General features: G+C 39.0%; 1 protein-coding gene across 4 annotated transcripts in view; it reads right to left on the bottom strand.

Annotated features, from left to right (window-relative positions):
* Positions 1–2,231: 2,231 nt before the first annotated feature.
* CCDC68 (coiled-coil domain containing 68) overlaps positions 2,232–20,075 on the bottom strand; it is a 50,805-nt gene continuing 32,961 nt past the window's right edge. For 3 of the 4 annotated variants that reach the window (XM_008261335.5, XM_008261334.5, XM_017344193.4), the window contains 4 exons: positions 15,824–15,929; positions 14,456–14,539; positions 8,063–8,139; positions 2,232–5,252 (listed from right to left, as the gene is read on the bottom strand). In XM_008261335.5, coding sequence (XP_008259557.4) covers positions 5,195–5,252; positions 8,063–8,139; positions 14,456–14,539; positions 15,824–15,929 — 325 coding nt within the window. In that variant the 3' untranslated portion in view covers positions 2,232–5,194. The remainder of the gene's footprint in view (positions 5,253–8,062; positions 8,140–14,455; positions 14,540–15,823; positions 15,930–20,075) is intronic. The other variant, XR_016213984.1, reaches the window with a different exon arrangement.

Here is a 20,075-nt window from a genome sequence, read left to right as displayed (position 1 = left end):
TCCTTTCAAATGTTCACTTGCAAAGGCTGCCTTGTTCCCAGAGCAGATCTTCCTCCATATGTTCCTTAGATAGGCTTTGCCAAGATAATGATGAGTTTTTAATTTAAAGATAAACAACACTCCCACTGCAAGCAAATAAATCCTTGGCACCATTCTCTCAACTTCACTCCCCAGGAGTAGTAATGCTGTTTCACAGAGGCAGAATCTTTTGCCCACTGGGTTCATCCTAAATAATTCAAGATAAATCACTAGGAGCTTGCTTCCCCTAATGGTTTTATAGGATTTTTTAAAAGTCATAGCATGCCCCATGTTGAGGAGAAAGAAAGATACAGCAGCCTGAAATCCACTATCTGAAATGATGAGATTTCGATTTTTAAAACTATATGCAATGTTTGCATTCTTCACAGGGCTCTCTACCATGGAGAATTTCATTTTTAATATGGATTGCTACTTGTGGAGAGAGAATAATAAGGATGTAAACATTGCTGTTCTGTTTGAAACTCATTTCAATAACTTGCATGATGTCTTTGGAAATCAACATGATTTGACTAATGCTGTATTATAGGTACTAGAAATGTTTTGTGATAATAGATTTTTATAATTATTAATAGCTTTGGGCTATTTTCTTAGGTCTCTGAGAGAAAGAGAAAAGATACATGTTCATCAAATGTTAAGAAATAAAAAGCAACAGCAAGATTATACCAGAGGACTTCAATCTGTTTGATTCTACAGGGAAATTCACATTATGGTCTGATTCATGAGACAGCAATTTGGGTGGGCTAGCAGGATGATGAATGCAGCTCCTATTCCGGGTAACTCGTGTCCTTTCTCCTCCCCTTGCTTCCAAGAGAAGTTCTTTATGAGGCTTCTAGGACAAGAAGGTAAGTCAAGACAAGACTGTAACAGAACCATCTCAGAGCTGTTTCCCCTTCACTTCCCTGTCCAGAGAACAAGAGCTTTCTCAGTTTATTAGGAACACTAGACAAAGTCAGTAGTTGGAATAAAGAGTCCCAGCAATCATTAGCTTCTTGCACAGAATTCAAAGAGCTGGAGGGATTACTAATTGCATCAAAGGAATCATTACCTAAAGGAACTATGAAATACTATAGTGTATGGAAAAGGACTTAGACGAAATTGAGACTTCATGTCCAATCACCAGGGCAGCTGCACTGACCAGGGCACACCTGGTGACTCCTCTAGGGAAGTGGTGCACCTGCGTGGTATGCACTGCTCTCCCAGCAAGTCACAAAGCCACCCTTCTGGTCTTTGCTTAAATGTTGTCTTCCAAGACAGCATCATCTTTAAAATTACTATCCTATTTAAAGTAACAGCCTGTAGTTACCATTTGTTAAATTATCATCCCAAATAAAATTGCAACCACACCCTGTCATCCCTGGCAATAACCTAGCACTGTGTTCTTTTTCTTCCCAGTCCATTGGGCACCTCTGACTTCATTATCTATTTCTCCTCACTAAGAATGTGTTTCCATGGAGGTACAGTTTTTCCTCTTCTTTGTTCTCTTTCTTTTCCTCCATCCCGCCCCCATTGCCTGCAACTGTAGACCTAGCATCTAGAACCTGCCTAGCAACCAGGGGGAAATCAAGACACATTTGTTGAAAGAAGAAATGAGTGAAAACAATTCACTGTAATTATTTAAATCTTTATTGCATCCTTAAAAGTTTCTATCAAAAAATGGAAGGAAGGCAAGAAGGCAGGAAGGGAAAAAGGGAGGGATGGAGGAGGGAGGGAGGGAGGAAGGAAGGAAGGAAGGAAGGAAGGAAGGAAGGAAGGAAAATAGGGAAGGAAGGAAGGAAAATAGGGAAGGAAGGAAGGAAAATAGGGAAGGAGAGACAAAAAGAGAAGGAGGGAGAGAAGAGGAGGGCAAATTACAATGATTATGAAATTGGTTTGGGGAGTTCTCAGTTACAGTTGGATAGTGTAACTATTTGGATATTAATAAAGATTCTGTATTTATTTACAGGTCAGAAGAGAGAGAGATTTTCAAAGTGAAAAAATATGAAGTAATTTGAGGAGTATGTGTGTTCCTTTTGATTTCATAATTATTATCTTAAATTTAGAATGTAAACTTAATTGATTTGTTTTGCAGTTAATTTGGATCCTGAAGAAATTAGCAGAAAAAATAAGGAAGATGTTAAAGTGTCTGTTCACTAACAAAACATTCGATTTACTGTGTACTATAAGGTCATAATAAAAAACCTTATGAATAATGATTTTTATATAAAATAATTTTAATATAAAAAGAAATAAAACCTAAAATGTCATACAATAGAACATCAATTTTCTTTATCATGAGGCATATTATAAGCAAGTTTTCAAAATATACCTTATCACTTTCTAGACTAAACATTTCTTGTTCATTTATAACAACATATTTAATCAAAGAACTAAGTTAATTTCTTTCTTCCTTTCTTTATTTTGTTAGAGGTAGACAGCCAGATAGATGGCTCTCATCTGCTGGTGACACCCAAATGCCCACATGGCTGGGGCTAGGGCAAGCCACACCAGGGAACCAGGAACTCAATCCAAATTTCCCACATGAGTGTTAGGGACCCAGCTACTTGAGCCATCACTGCTGCTTCCCAGGATGCTTATTAGCAGGAAGCTGGAATTGGAAAGACAGCCAGGACCTGAACCTAGTAACTCCAATAACAAATACGGGCATCTTAATCTGCATGGGTATCTTAACTGCTAGGTTAAACACCCCACCTAGAACGAAATTTCTTTGCATTTCTAAACTTCATGTATGAACTGAAGGCCTGCTACAGACATTCTTACACAATTTGTTAATACAATTAAAAGTACAATTATTTAGAATACAACAGAAGTAGTAAGTTTTTTTTTCTATGTGTCCTTGGTAGTACCACTTTTAGATTAACAGATTTCATTCCATGTTGTAGTCCTTTGTTTCATCACTCTGAAATGTTTATTTAGATAAAACTTCAAGTGCAAAATAAATTAGGTCAGAGGAAATAATCCATAAATGACAAATAAATGAAATGGCTTCTGCTACAAATATACACACATTTGTATATGAGGAGTTCAGATCACACTGGGCTCCTGAAACTGTACTATTATTATTAGAAAATCCAAAGACATTCATTCCGTAACGAACCTGGAGACCTCTTGAGCAGTTCTCACTTACACTACCTCCAGCTGTACTCCCTGTTAAAAAGATGAGTGCAGTGAAACCTCAATAGAATACAACAGCAGCTTTCCATTTTTTACTTTAGAATAAATTATTCTTACAGTCATCGAGGCTTCTAGGTCAGTTAAACAAGTACATCCCCAAATCGCCGGTGTATCGTCATGCAGCAAGATGACTTCACTGAGCTACGAGAGGAGTAAGTGAACTACAAGTGATGGATTTTCTTCCTGCACTGCACATGCTTCAAGCAGAATTCATGATCCCAATTTCCCTACAAATGTGCCGAAAATGCAGTAGGAAGAAATTCTTCAGTGTCACATACAGTTACGAATAAAAGAACACAAACATTTGGATTTTTAGCAGGGAATTTTGCCTGAACTGCGTTCTCAAGTGCAGATGAAAGGCCAACTGATTTCCACAAAATAGCGATGTTTGTCATTAGACGTTCCTGACTATCATCCACAGGAAAATGCAGACAGCCATCGAGGAGGTTATGTACTCGATGAAGTTGCAAAAAGGAGGCATTTCTATTGCTGAGAAAATCCCAGACCACCAGTTTGCAAAGTGGAAGGAATATCAATAGCCAAGTTCAAATCCTGCTTCTCAGTTACCAGCTGAGCAAATTGGTTTACCATTCTTAGGATCGTCCTGTGACGCAGGCATGATGCTATGACTCGCTTCTGCTGGTTTGTGGAGAAATGAATCAGCACAAGTGAGGAACTTAGCATTGTTTCTGACATAGAGTAACCATGCTTTGTGTGTTACAAGATAACTACATTTTAACAATAAATAAGCAACAAAAATGTTTCCAAAGAATGCCATGAAGTGTAAAACTCACACTTGAGTTGTGTAACATTATCATGATTACAGGACTTAGATGGATCTATAAACATGTTACTTCATCTCATTTACATACATCTAAATAATTTATGTATAATACTGATATTTCCCATCCCACATGGAAAGGTTTGAGCCTCCTTCCTGAGCGAGTGTTTAGATCTGTATAGCAGAAAGGATGAACAAAGGCCCAGAGGGAATTCACCCTCTAGGGAGACTAAAGCCTCTCATTATTCATTTAACTGAAGTGTGTTCTACTTTCCTGAGTGTCAGTATGTTTGCATTTCTGCAAGTCAGAGTTTAGTTTTACTGACAGTGCCACAGCTGGACCTGTGCAGAAGATATTACCAAAATGTAAGCACTCTTTCACAAAGACACCAGACATATTGCTCTGATTTGTGAATTCAGATTCTTCCTGACTGTAAGCTACAACCACTGGCTACCAACATTATGTGCTCCACCTCTCCCCCAAAGAAATTTTTATTTAGATAACATTAATGAATATCAACAGTAACATTAGTAACAAAGGCCACATGAACCATGGGCTTCCCTGTGTGCTTATGTGTACCGGTTGCCCCTAACAACCAATTTTTAATCCCAGAACAACTGAAGAGCAAGGGCTTTCTTAGCTGTGCAAGGGCAGCCATTATTCTCAACATTGGAAAGCAGATGGGTTAGGGAATTGGCTAAAAAGAATCTTCTTTTTTCCCAGCCCATAATTTGGTGGAGAGTAAGTCTTCCATTAACAATGGGCCAGGAGATGAGCTTCTTGTTATGAAAAGATCTTTCTTATTATTCAAGGGTCAACTTTAAAATAAATCATTTATTTGGACATATCTACACCCTTTCTTCTACTTATATACTTAAAAACCACTATCTAAAGGTCGAACTTGACAATTTCCTTTAGCAAAACTCTGAAAACAAGATTTAGATTTCTTTTTACTTAAAGCAGATTCCATCTCCCATCTTGGGAAAGCACCTATTTGGTAAGTTTTGAAGAAATACATCTTCCCTTCAAATATACACCTGCTTGATTTTCTGGAATGTTATCTTCTTGAAAAGCTCATGATATGCAATGAATTCCATTCAAAAACTGGCATCACGCCATATTAACATGGACATTTAGAAAATGTTTCACGGGAAAAATAAGACCCACATCATCTTTCTTGATCAGATCTTCAGCCAGCCAGTTCATTTCCGTAACCTAATCAACATCAAATAGGGGGAAGTGCCTTCTGTCTTCAATTCGCTGTAAACAACAAAGCACAGTTATCAAGATGGAGTATTTGAACTCTAATGATATAATATCTGTACTGCCACAATTGACACCTCAGCTACTGCAAACTACCTAGTCAGAGCAAGTTTGCTTTGCTCTAATAGATGGCTGTTAATAGATTCATTCTGGCCATTTTTCCATGTGACACAGTAAACTTATATGGCAAAAGCTTTCAATCTATATAAATTTTGCTACAAGAGCAAAGGAAATCAGACAGGGTCCAGAATGTGTGTCTGCCATTCCCCTCAGGAATGAGAAGCACCAGATCGAGTTAGGGATGAGAAGACACAACCACTGTTCCCTCAGGATGTTCTAATTCCACGGGGTTCTCATAGTCTGAACTTCTTCCCTCACTGTGTGATTTATTGTGGAAAATCCTATGTATCCAAAACTAATGGCCAAATTTTCATTCAATTACCGTTTATACCCATTGTCTATAATCCCACTAAACTAGGACCCTTTTGCTTCTTGTGAAACTTATTTGGTGAAGTATTAAGCCTTTTTACTGCAATGTAAATTTAAAATATGTTATCTCAAAAACTAAAAAAAAAAGAAAGTTGGAAGGAAGATGGGAGGGAGGGAGGCAGGGAATATCTGATCTTAGACTTGTATCTACAAATTATATTGAATCTGTTAAAAATTAACTAAAATTAAAATTAAAAGAAAAAAGTGTATTTTGTTGTCATTGTTTGACTACATGGTCTCTAGTGTCACCAAAACACTTCTTTTGATATGAATTCAACTCAAGAAATATCCAGGTCTAAGTTCCAGTGTCCCAGAAAAAAATTATAAAGGCTTCTCTATACTTTCTGATAGACAGCATTGCACTATGCCATATGGGAGATTTGCCAAAGTTAAATTGTAAATGTATATGATTTTTTTGCATTAATGGCCTCTTTTATACTCCAGTCCCGTCTTAGAGTTATAATTCCTCTGTGGATGGCTGACCCCAGGCTAAACAAATGATATTGCCATCAACATTTTTAAAACAGCCAGTGGGCTATATTTCCCTTTGCAAATAAGAGGCCTACATTCACATCATTAATACTAGAATTTCCTCCAAAAATTACAAAACAATGAGAATATTAATCTTAAGAAGAAAAGTCTTTAAAACAGTAGACCCTTAACTATTAGTTAAATACTAATTAATAACTGCAGCTAAAGAATTGGCCAAAGAAGTCATTCTCTCCACCACAGCCTTCCTACAGCCAGCCAGAATCTCTGCAGCCAGTGCTGGAAGTGACCCCTAGTGGTTCCCTGCTCTGCTGCACTCTGGCCCATTCCCTTCAGGATCAAAGCCCTGGGCTGGTCAGGAAGTTTCAGCAGCCCACAGGGACCATTAGCTGGATGGAAGGCAGCACAACATGGGCCAATTGCCCTTCCCATAGAAACCTAGTCCAAGCCCTTCCCCCACTGCAGTAATGTCTTTGCCTTGCTTCTGAAATGTGAGCATTTCATCTTCTCTCAGGATACCTCTGGAGTTTAGTTTCTTTCTGTTTCTTTAGAAATTGTAGGACTGGTGGCCAAAAAGTTGATAACTGAGCATGTGGTGGCCTGCAGATTTTTAGGGACTTGATTCATAATGGTTTCCTCTCCCGTCTCTAATTACATACATCATTAGCAAAGTGAAACACTGTTGCAGAGAGTTCTGAAGAGATGAATTTGCCTGAATTCCTCGACTGATGCTAATCATAGTGAGTCTGATTTTTCCACCTCAGGCTGTGCTCAAGAGAGCTTCAGGAAATGAGATTCTGCCCTGGAGAGGCGAGACTGTGAAATTCAAAAGCTGCTAGGATAGGAAGTTTTTAATCACTTTTAAAATGATACATGTAATTATAGGCTGTGTTTTCTTTGAAGTGATAATTTCCTAGAGTTTATGGAAAGGAGATTTGAGCACAGATTCAGATTCTGCCAAGGAAAAAAAATTAAACATTAAAAAACATGATATGGGTGCTTGCAACCACCACTTCAATTACTTTAATGGGTCATTATCAGTGTTTGAAATGATTTGTGATTGGATCATTGTTCTTAGTACTGCAGAAAATAAAAAAGAAATACAAGCAATTCTTTCCATGGTGGTATTCGATTTGAGAGAGAAAACCACGGAGATTACAAAAAATACCAAAATTTCAATAAATATTAACAAATCATGATTAAAATGTCCATCATGAAAAATATGAGCCACAGAGGAAGAAGGACAATGGAGGAGAACATCTGTAATGTTTGGAAAAGCACTGAAGTCAAGACCAGGCTTCCTGCCACCACGGCTGGAAGCCAGGTGACCCATGGCCCAACCACTGGTGTCAGCTCCACCCCTATCCTAATGGGATTTGCTGCTGCTACTTCCTTGCCCACCCCCCAGCAAAGTTTTAAGAGAACCTGTTCCTGAACACATGGCTCTCTTTCTCTCCATCTCTTGGTCTCTCTCTTTCCCTCTCCCTCTCTCTCTCCTGCTTTCTCTCTTATGCTCTACTTCTCCCTCTTTTCCTTTTTCACCCCTTCCCTCTGGTCTGTCAGGTTTCCCCCAATAAACCCTTTCCCTAAAGACTGGCCTTGATTTAGGCAAAGGGGAGGAAAAAGCATATCTAAACTTATTCATTTGTATTTATACATTATGTTTTGAGGATTTAATGGTAAACCAGATTAACACAGTTCTGAATAGGAAGTGGGATGGACAGTAAAGAAATTCTTACATGAATATTAACAGGTTGGAATGTTTATCAAGTGGGTTGAGATCAACCAAGTTCAATAAACATGGAGCTTGAGGGTAAGAAAGACCTTACCTTGTAGAGACTGCCTTAGATACTTTTGTTTTAGGAATTTCAGACCAAAGTGCCACCTTGGTTTTTAGTTCTTTATTCTAAAATTAAAAAAACAAACAAACAAACAAAAACATGGAAATCAAATAGCTAGTTCATCCATTAGCTGCAGTCTTACTGCTTTCCTCCAACCTATCACTTGTCTGGTTCCTTGGCAGTTAAGTTTGCTGGGATTGTTGTTTTAGAACATGGAATACAGTTAGTTGAAATTCACTAAACATTATCTTTGAAGATCAAAATACACTCTGAAAATGCATAAAGTACCCAGGGATTAAATTTTAGAATTTTAAAATTCAACAGCTGACCTATGTTTGATTTTACAAAGTTTCTTTTAGATAGACAGATGAAAAGAACTAGAGTAGAGAACCTTGGTAAAGATACCCACAATATTAATTACACATTTGTCTTTCTTGTGCAATCTTTTGATTCCAAATCCCATGAAAATAGGCACCATCTGTTCTCTACTATACTATTTGTGGCATCTTTAGTCTCAATTTTCTCATTGAAGCTTTAATTTCTTTATTTCTGTAGTAGGAACAAATGATATACATCCTGCCTTTCTTGTATAAGTTATTGGAAGAAACACATCATATGATTATAATATTTTAAATCTGGGAGCATTGTCCTAATTCTAGGAGATAATGCAATGGCTAATAAAAGGCACAGTAAGAGTTTAAATTCTTAGAAACAAATCCAAGCACTGTTGATTATAAGCTTTGTGGCCTCATTTAGGTCTAATTTCCTTGTCTACCCAATAGATAGAATAGTAGCCCCTTCTCTCAGGTTTAAAATGAGATAGAAATTGCAAGATATTCAGCTTAGTGCCTGGTATAGACTCTAAGACTTAAAGGCAGTTGGTTAAGATTTTCTAGTCTAAGTTTCATTTTTATCACTGAAGGTTGAAGTCCAAAGACTATATGTTCCCAACATTATCATGGCAGAGGTGAGCATCAAGTTGGGACTTCTCAGTCTAGAACTAGTTTGCCAAGCAATTTCATTTCACAACACTCAGAAGTGAGACTAAGACAGTGAAAGACCGCGACAAAAGTTAAGTTGCTATTTGCATTCAAGCCAGAAGGACAAGTCTGGATAGACAAGTTTGGGGTTGAAATATGGATGGGTGGAATGATGACAGAGCAAACTGAGGTGTTAAAAGAACATGGCAGCGCCATTGCCGGTTAGAAAACTAAGGACTTGGAGAGTCACATAGCTAAAGTTTAAAAGGTATCTTCTAAGAGTATGGTGGTCTGTAGTAAGCTACTGGTTTGCAGCAAGCCAACAGGAACATTCATAGTTTTGAGAAATAGACGTTAGAATTTTGATGGAAACTGGATGTTAATTAGTATGAGTACCTAGCCAATGCATCATTTGTATTAAATAAATGAAGTTACCAAAATTCAAAATAACTAAGAAACTTTCCTCTGGTACTGAAGCCTATGTTATTTTCTATGCAGCCAGAGGAATTAACCTGGTCCTTTAATATTACAAATAAGAAAATGGTGATGTCCAGAAAACACAAAGATTCAGTAATTTTAGGAGGAGTCTCTGGTATGATAAATATAAACAAGAACTTTCAACAGGAAATTAATCAACTATCTCAACCATACACAAACACACACACACACACACACACTCAACTCTTCAATCCCTGCATGTCATCATCTCCAACACATGGGAAGGAGTGTGAACAGGCACAATAAAGCATAATATCTTCTCTTTCAGTACAACACAAGCATGTGGATACCAAAATAATAAAAGACAATCAGAGCAACTCAATACATGCCATACACGATAGGTAATTAATTACTGAAAAAAGGTAAGAGCAGAAATCAGTGTGACCAGAATAGGATAAAGCCAACATCCTCAGACAAATTAATCATTTCTCCATGGTATCACAAGAATTAAACACAAGTGTTACTCAGGAAATATATTTCAGAGTTAATAAATTGGTAATAACGATGTTCCTCATTTAATGGAGATAAATCTAATATACACTCCAAATAAGTGCAGGTCAAGTATGTGGCTGAGAAAAACTCCTCTCTGTTCAGCATTTCACAAATTAGGAAAATATTGGGAACACAATTTTATGATGACAATCATAAATGAAATATTATCTAGGAACTATTTGATTTTTTTCCAAAATACACTTCCACTTTCTTACATTGTTCAGTCCCAAATAATACAAAAGCATAACAGTGACTGTTACACTGTCCTTACTTTATTTCAACTTCTGTGCTGACTTGTTTCATCTATCAGACTTAGGTATTTATTCTTGATTCATATACATTTCTAGTTTTCTCTTTAACTAGAACAGACATATGCATGAGTTTTATTGCATCACTAATTAACAAAATTACAAAACCCTGGCCAGAATATTCCTACTATTATTATGACTCTGTCCAAGGGTAGTTTACTGACATCATTTCCCAAAATAACATATTTTTGCCTACTTAATCTATTATTAACTTACTTTGAGAGTCAAATTAAATTTAAGTATGATGGTGATTATACTATAAAGTAGAATCATCTTCAAAGTTTAGAAAATGGAGTAATTTTTGATGATACATTTCCATATGAGATCATTAGTGAAGAAGCTAGAAATGCATTAAAATAAAACGAACGGCAGAGTTGTAAATTAAGATGATGAAAGATATGCAAAAGCAGAAAGAATGTAAATAATTTCAGTAGAGTTAAGCAGAAATTTTCTGGTGATATTTAAAAGAAGATTGTGAGACTATGTTTTTTTTTTTTTTTTTAAAAAAAAAGATGGTTGCACGAGTAAAGTGTATGCTCCAAGAGGAGAGGTTAAAACACTGCTGGGATAAAAAGAACAAACAGGAAACAGATATTTGTTTCCAAGACTGGAAACCTTGAAGTGAAATTTTAAAAATATTTAATATAGTTGCTGGTTCAAGATCTAAATAAGTATAAATAATCATGCAATTTTAACATAACATTCACTTTTTTTTTTTTTTTTTTTTTGACAGGCAGAGTGGACAGTGAGAGAGAGAGAGAGACAGAGAGAAAGGTCTTCCTTTTCCGTTGGTTCACCCCCCAATGGCCGCTGCGGCCGGCGCATCGCGCTGATCTGAAACCAGGAGCCAGGTACTTCTCCTGGTCTCCCATGTGGGTGCAGGACCCAAGGACTTGGGCCATCCTCCACTGCACTCCCTGGCCACAGCAGAGAGCTGGCCTGGAAGAGGGGCAACCGGGACAGAATCCGGCGCCCCAACCGGGACTAGAACCCGGTGTGCCAGCACCACAGACAGAGAATTAGCCTATTGAGCCATGGCGCCGGCCAACATTCACTTCTAAACAGACACTGTATACACACATACATATGTATTTCACATGCACATACATATACATATTATGTACCTACATAAAATGTCCATATGTGTGTACACACATACATTCCATCAACCAGAATAGCTATTGTGGCGCATGAGGAGAAACAAACGCTTAAAATCAAGTGCACTTAAGTTCAGCTACCTACTAGCTGAGTGATTTTGATCAAGTTTCTTTGTAACTTTTTTGAATCACAGTTCCGTGCTTTGCAAAACACGGTAGGTACTAACTTTCTCCTGGAGTAGTTTGGAGGAAGAAACCAAATGAAATATACAATATACTAAAAGCAGACATGAATGGATAAGAAAATGGTACTGTCCGTAGAGTTTAGAAGGTCAATGGGTTGGAAAGGATTCTTCAAGCTCTGGTGCCCACTGTTCATGAATGAAATCAGTCTATCCTGTTAGTCAAAGAGTTCCAAAATACCCATCTTAAAGTTGCAGTGCAAGACACTTCACCCCTGCATATGTCATCCTAGTTAAAGAGCTTTGTAATAAAGCACTAATTAGGGATATGCTAGAAATGGAATCACTGTGCCTCAGAACTCCCTATATTTAGATAATTAGTGAAATACCACTGTCCAGGGATGTCCATGATGGTGGCACAAATTTCTTGCTCTGTCATACTACGCTTAGTGTGAGTCAGCAATTTGCTGATTTTCAAAGATTGAAGAAGAATACAATGGACCATGTAAATTTCCCTAGTGTGATTATTGGGCCAGCAGATCAATTAGACAATATGGGCTTATCTGTGTAAGTTGCCAGTTTATTTAGGGCAATAAAATATAATTTGGGGAAGATAAAAATAAACAGACACAATTAAAAAACAAAAAATTGAATTATAAGCACTAACCTATTGATACCTTAACATGTGATGATAATTGGCACTTAATCAGGTATGACCAGAGCCCTGAACCATAAGAAGGTGAAAAATCAGAGAAAGATGCCAACTCTAAACAAACTCTCCACTCTACAATAATTAAAGCAGTGGGATAGTGGAGCCAAAATAGGCAGGTCCCTCACTGGAACAGTTTCCAATGTAAATGGACATTTCCATTGCATTCATTAGCCAGTAAATTCTACAGCACTATGCTCATGTCTATTTCTTCAACACTGCTTTCCTGAATTTAGTATCTACATCAATGAAGCCACTCAACAAACACTTGTAGAACTAATTACATAATTAGTGATGTGAACAAATGAATGAAATGAATAAAAGTTTAAAAATACAATATAATAGGTATAGTATGATGCCATGTATATTCTATAACTTTAATATGTACACACAGATATGTTATAGGTGCTGATTTCCATGGAAATATGCACAGCTGTATTGAGAAATAAAGATACACAACCACGCTCAGTGATCACCCATGGATGATGCCTTTAGGAGTAATTTTATTATTTTATTTGCTTATAAATGTCCTAATTTATATGGAATGAAAATTATGTAAAACCATAACAAATACGCATAATATATTACTGCATAATAATATATGCAACAATATAAAAATATTATTTTATCAAATAAAATTTGCCCAAAGGCCAAAAGAAAAGTGGCAAAGATCTCCCTTTACAGAGCATTTCTTAGAATGAAAACGCCCAATTCAACATGAATCACATAATCTGGAGGTCCCCTGATATAAATTAGCCAGCCGTTACTGGGCACTTGAGTGAACAGCAGTTTTGAGCCAATCATTCCACAGTCACTGCATTTTCAGCTGTGCAGAGCTGTGAGCAAGTCTCAATCAAACCAACGGTTCCATAGTGCCTGCAGTGGATGAGGGCAGAAGGAGAGTTCAATGAGCTCCATCCTCCAAAATTAAAGAATGGTTCTCTAGGGAGGCAGAAATGGAAAAGAGAGCTACAAACGTCAAGCTATAAAAACATTCTCTGCCTCTTTGTGCTTTCATGACTTTGTATATTCTATTTGCGAAAAGAAGAAAGACCATGGTGTTGGGAGGGATGGTGTGGCCGTGTGCCGGTTCCTGAGAACAAGGTCCTGCTCACTGTCTCTTGGAAAGAAAGAAGTTCCAGAAGACAATGGAAGTTTCCAATAGACATCAGAGTACCTCCATATTCCACTGGAAAGGACATCTCTGGAGTAGGCAACTACAGAAAATCGGAACACTAAGGGATACGGAAGAAAAGGCAACCAGAGCGGGGCAGTTAGTGATGAGTCGTCTGTGAGAAACAGAGGGTAATGTTGAGTGAGAAGCAGAGCTGAGCAGGAGGCAGCCCTCCGAGGTGCTGGAACCCCAGCCGGATGTCACGTACTTCCTGCAAGGCATGGTCACTGCCAGTCCAGACCGGCAGCTGACAGCCGGCGTGGCTCTTGAGAAAAAGAGAAAAGAGTGGGATGGGAGAAAGTGGACTCATCACAGTGAATCAGAAGGTCAGAATGCTAAGTTTTACATAGTGAAAAATAAGATTCCAACAAGTTTCTAAATTGGGTGAGCCCTGAGGCAGGCTTCAAGCTATGATAGATGTAGAAGAAGGAGGAAGAAAAAGAACCTCTTGGGCCAGGAAAGAAACATTCGAGGGAATAAAAGCAGAAGATGGAGAACCTGGTCATCTGATAAGACAGAATGAACATGAGTGGTCTTGACCAAGGTTCCGATTCCATATAGAGAGAAGCCACATCTGTCTCCCCCATTAAACAAGTATTCTTGAAGCCCTGGATGACCTTTTAACAATTTTTAACAGTATTTATCCAATACATGTATTTAACATTAATATCAGTAAGTTGATAATATAACAAAATCATGTTAAATACTTAATAATTTAACGATTGCAAAGTTATTTCTTATGCATAAAAGGTACATATGCACACTCACAAAACAACACTCTTATACAAAAGGACACACGCAAAAAAAATTCATAGACACTTGGACAAAATCACACAACTTCATTCCCACATAACCATCCTCAGACGTAGTGTCATACTGTCACAAACACATACACACACACACATACACACACACAAATGTACAACCAATGCACTCCTTACCTGAGCTTCAAGTTTGTTAACTTTTTCTTTCAGATGTTCAATTTTTTGATCTTGTTCTTTTAAATTACTTTTTAATCCTTCCATCTAGGAATTAGAAACACAATTGAGAAAATTTTTGTCAGGCCACAGGAAATAGTTAATGAAGTCAGAAAGCATACAGCTGTCTGAGGTCACGTGATGTTCATCAGATAAAAACATGGAATCCTGAAGCATTAGCCAAACTCCACAGGTTACAGAGAATGGGCCAACGAGGCACCTAGGCATGGAAGCACTCAGACAGTACAGTGAAACATTTGGATAAACTATTTCTGCCAAGTTGAGCAGCAGTGCCTCCCAGACAGAAAGTAGCATGGTCCCCCTCTGCCATCTCTACAACTTCATGGCCTCATCCTGCAGACCCAGCTGCTGGTGTGCAGGACGCAAGGCCACTGTGCAGCATGGAGAGGTGCCCAGAGGTGAAGATCTTGTCACCCAGCCACATGACAGGGTGAGCCTGCTTTGCCAAGAGGCCATGTGGACGCGTGGGATGAATTGCAGAACACTGCAGAGAAAAGAGACATGAATTCTAAAGTCAACTCTGTGGCTGCCAGCTCTGCCTGTCATTGAACCCCTCTGGACCTCAGTTTCTTAGCTGCTAAATGAGAGTGCAGAAAGCTCCCACTCCCTCCAACGTCCCTGTTGCCTCTCAAATCCCACCACTCAATTGTCTAGATCTTTGGTGAAATCACAGCTAAGCATACACAAATGCTGCATGTATATTGGGAAAGTACTGGAATGTAAGTATTCTTTTGGAAATAAATATTAGTAAAAAAAAATGAATGGAGGCTGAGTTTAAATCTAAAGCAGATCCCCAAACAGATCAATACCTATCTTGAAGTAGATTTTCAATACGCATACAGTGTGCCATCTAGTTGGATGCTATCACAATTACTACTGCTTTCTCTGGCAGCCAGGATGTTCCTAGAGAGTAACGCCTAGGCTATCCTCTACCCTAAAACACCTCCCATATCAATTTACTGCTTATGAGCTTATAAACATGGTTCATTTCATACTCAAGCAGAAGATGGAATTTCTAATCTACAAAATCTTCTGAAGAAAAGTGCATTTTCTGAGAACACTCTACAGAAACACTGGAACATCTAAAAAGCAGCTCAGTATAGTTTCCCCAACTATCTTCAATGAGAACAGGTGTTAGCATTACAGACAAGAGAGGGCACTGAGAACTGGACCATTTTGCAAGAGAAACAGAAAGGATATGTCAGTGGGAGATATGTCTCCTTGTTTCTAAAAACCAGCCAAGACACTTGAACTTGGCCTCCACAGTATAAACACACCATCTACCAGAGAAATGCACTTAATTAATCTGACCTCCTGGATGATGCTGCGCAGGTTCTGATGCTGGGAGTGAATCACAAACTGCAGATGAGAGATCTGCTCCTGCAGAATGGAAATCTCCACTTGAAGATCCTGGCAGCTGAGAACACAAAGGAAAAAAGAGAGAGGAAAATAGTTACTGCTGCCTTCTCTGGCCATTTCCTACTTGCCTGTGCTGCCAGGCCCTCCTCACATTCTCCACTATTGGGCATCAGTTTGGTGATACCCCATGCTCCCATATGCCACATGAGACACACTGAAGATAAGCAGCTATGAAGTGGCCTCTCTTTTGCTAATATGTGAAGTTGAATGACATTATCAGTTCACATTAAACCTCACGTCTGACCATCTGCAGCTTTCTACATCAGACAGCTGAGTCAGGTTGTACTGACTAGGGCATCAAAATTGACTTGTCTATGAACGCCCTCAGAACCTGGAATCCACCAAAATCTACAGGTCAGGTGTGACTGCTTAACCTAGCAATTAAGATGCTTGCATCCCATGCCACCATGCCTGGGTTCAATACCCAGATCCTGCACCTGACTCTCCTTCTGCTAGCAAAGACCCTGGAAGGTAGCAGGAATGATACAAGTAACCAGGTTCCTGCTACCCAACTCAGAGACCTGGATTGAGTTCCCAGCTCCTGGTTTTAGCTGCACACAGTCCATGGCATTGTGGGCATTTGGGTTAGTGAACCAGATGATGGTGGACCTCTCTCTCCTCCCCGAAAATACATATATATTAAGTTCACAGATAAACACATGAGGAGAGTAGGATCAGAACATGTGAGCAGGAAAGGAGATTTTGGCTGGTTTCCAATGGTACAGGTTTAGTATTTGCTGGAGTCTGCTTGTGTTTGTCTTTTCCTTGTGTGTTTTGTTTGTTTTGCTTACTACATTTGGTAATTCTATCTGTAAGGAGGAAAGGGCAAAGAAATGAAAAGAAGTTAGATTCCTTAAATTCCAATTGACACTTTGAGTCTACATCAAACAAAGTAGAAAAAAAGGAGAGGAGGCAAGTTTGAACGTCGCTTTTTTAAAAAGATTTATTTATTTATTTGAAAGGCAGAGTTACAGAGAGGCAGAGGCAGAGAGAGAGACAGAGACAGAGAGACAGAGAGAGAGGTCTTCCATCAGCTAGTTCATCCCCCAGATGGCTGCAATGGCCAGAGCTGTGCTGATCCAAAGCCAGGAGCCAGAAGCTTCTTTCAGGTTTCCCACATGGGTGCCAGGGCCCCAAGGACTTTGGCCATCTTCTATTGCTTTTCCAGGCCACAGCAGAGAGCTGGATCAGAAGTAGAGCAGCCAGGACTCAAACTGGCGCCCATATGGGATGCCAGCACTGCAGGTGGCAGCTCTATCCATTACACCTGCCCCAACCCTGCTGTTATTTTTATTTTTTTTATGCAATGAGCATATACTACTTTAATAATAGAAGTGCAATTGAGATAAAAAAAAATCCACATTGAAAATTATCCAAGAAAAAGTAGATTAAAGGTTGGAGTAGCATTACTATTACAACAGAAGCTTGTTTCAATTGGTTCATTGGAGTCCCAGAAGGTTACAGTGAGGAGAGAAAGAGGCAAGGGTTCTACTGGAGCATAAGAGTACCTTGGATCCTGGAGAAGAGATGGAGACAAATGAGGGGGCTTGAGAAAAATATGAAAAGCAAAAGAGAAGGTAAAACAGAATGAGGGAACATGTGCAAAAATCAAGTGTGCGTGTCCTAAAAACATGTCAGATACAACTAAAGTTCACGTCAAACGCCACCTCCTCCATCTTAAACAACACTGCAGGCAGCTATCAAACTAAGAAAGGTAAAGCAATGCAGATTGTCAATTCAGAGTGAAGAAATACTACTAAATTCAATTGAGCCTTTATCTGTGTCTTCTACTCATTTAAGGGAGCCTGCCCTAACAGAAAGCTTACCCTGATCTTTCTCTTCTTCGGAGAAAGGCAATGGATAATTCAAACTAAGTAAATGAGCATCCCATATTTTTTTCTTTCCTTGGTTCACAGGAGGAAATTTTGAAGAAAAAAAAAAAGCTGGAAGTCTGAATTGAGAAATATATGCTGTGCCCTTGTGGTTGGAACAGGCAATAGAAGCACCTCTGAAATATTTCCTGCATTTCTAAAATTCAAGATCAGGGAATGGCTGCCTCCGCACCAGCCTACATTGACAATAGACTTCAGTCATCTCTGGGCTCCATGTTCAGAGGCTTCTTTTGCCAAGGTCATAGGACTCCCACGGGAATCTCAGGTTTCCCAATGGGTGAGGCTCAGGACACTCAGGACGGGAGACAGAGAACCCAGACTGCGGAGGTGTGCAAATGCTTCCAACAACAGTGAGAGGGGCTCACAACCCACAGACACTCTTCAGGGACAAGGAATCCTCAGAAGATGGAGGAGGTGGGCAGTGTGCAAGGGCAAGGGAGGAGGCTAAGAAACCGGGGATGGTGCTCAGAACATTTCGGGGATGGAGTTGCTGAGACCACTCAGAGGATGGGGAAGTGAAGAGCCTCCATAGAGAAAACAAGTCGAGGCTCCAGAAAAGATGACTTGAGGACATGAGGATCAAAAGAGCATGGATGAATAGGAATCTGGCCCACAGCTAGGGCTGAATGACAAAATTGTTCCAGGGAGGAAGGAAGAGGAAGAAAAGAAAAAAGAAGAAAGAACAACTTAATGGCCAGACACAAGATTTCCTAGGAAACAATGAGCAAGGCCCCAGGGTGCTTTGCAGAGGCCAGCAGCTTTGAGTAAGCACCAAATAGAAAAACATTGTGGGGGCCAGTGTCCTGGCTCACTTGGTTAATCCTCCGCCTGTGGCGCTGGCATCCCATACAGGTGCCGGGTTCTAGTCCTGGTTGCTCCTCTTCCAGTCCAGCTCTCTGCTGTGGCCCAGGAGGGCAGTGGAGGATGGCCCGGTGCTTGGGCCCCTGCACTCACATGAGAGACCGGGAGGAGGCACCTGGCTCCTGGCTTCGGGTTGGCGCAGTGCTGGCTGTGGCGGCCATTTGGGGAGTGAACCAACGGAAGGAAGACCTTTCTCTCTGTCTCTCTCTCTCTCTCTGTCTCTCTCTAACTCTACCTGTCAAATAAAAAAAAAAAAAGAAAGAAAAAGAAAAATACTGTGAACTGCTAAGGGTGAGTGCTCAAAATGGTTTCCATTGTGTCCCATGACCCAGAACCTTGAAACCAAAGGGGAAAATAAGCCTTCAGAGGAGGTGAAAGAATTGAGATTATGCTACCAAAAACCAAGCTCAGAAAAATTCCCCATGTGTTCCCTAAAGGTATGACCATACATTGCACTATAAATAAATAAAAATAATAATAAATAAATAAATAAATAAATAATAAAGAAAAATATTTTTAGAATTACCCTTGAAAACACAGGGCTTTGGGTTTATCTTGTCTCCATTAATATACCAGAATAGAGAGCAAAGGATATTGCAGAAAATCTCTATACGTTGATAATTCCTTATCCAAAATGCTTAGGACCGTAGGCAATTTAGATTTCAGATGGGTTCAGGTTTGGGAATATTTGTGTGTGTGTGTGTGTGTGTATAATGAGGTATTTCAAGGATAGAGCCAAGTATAATCATGAAATTCACTTATGTTTCATTTGCCTCTTCTACACATGACCTGCAGTAATTTTAAACAATATTTTGGGAACACCTGGTTTTTAACTGCATATGAAGTCAGGTGTGGACTTTTCCACTGGTGGCATGATGTTGTTTATCAAAAAGTTTTGGATTTTGAAGCATTTTCAGATTTCAGGTTTTTGGTTTAGGGATACTCAACCCGTGTTAGGATCACTCAATAAATCTGAAATGTAGTTATCCACTTAAGTTCTTTAAATGTCAAAGTATACACCCAAGTAAGCTGCTACTTGAGTTTCCTTTAGGCTTTGTTGCTTATATTTCCACTAATTCACTCCATGGCAATGATGGGATTCAAACCAAAAATGAAGGACAAAAATGAGGGGCTACACCTGGAAAAGGGAAGCAAAGCCCTTTAACAAATATCTGTATCTAGTTTTAAGCTCTCTCTCCCAATACATCAATATAAATGTTGATTAATGTTTTCCTCTACAATACGATAGGATAAAAACATGAAGTAAGTGCTAAAAATTAAAATAGAGTTGAAAGACTTCAGTTTCAATGAATATGTAGAAGACGTATTTCCCCTTTTTAAAGCCTTGGGCACTGTATATGAACACACATAGGAAAATTTTAACCGGTGAG

The sequence above is a fragment of the Oryctolagus cuniculus genome, chromosome 10 (assembly GCF_051225735.1).
Source record: "Oryctolagus cuniculus isolate XC-2025 breed Fujian yellow rabbit chromosome 10, ASM5122573v1, whole genome shotgun sequence".
NCBI classification, from domain to species: Eukaryota; Metazoa; Chordata; class Mammalia; order Lagomorpha; family Leporidae; genus Oryctolagus; species Oryctolagus cuniculus.
The sequence above is the reverse complement of the archived record's forward strand: the minus strand, read 5'-3'. Positions and strand labels throughout refer to the sequence as shown.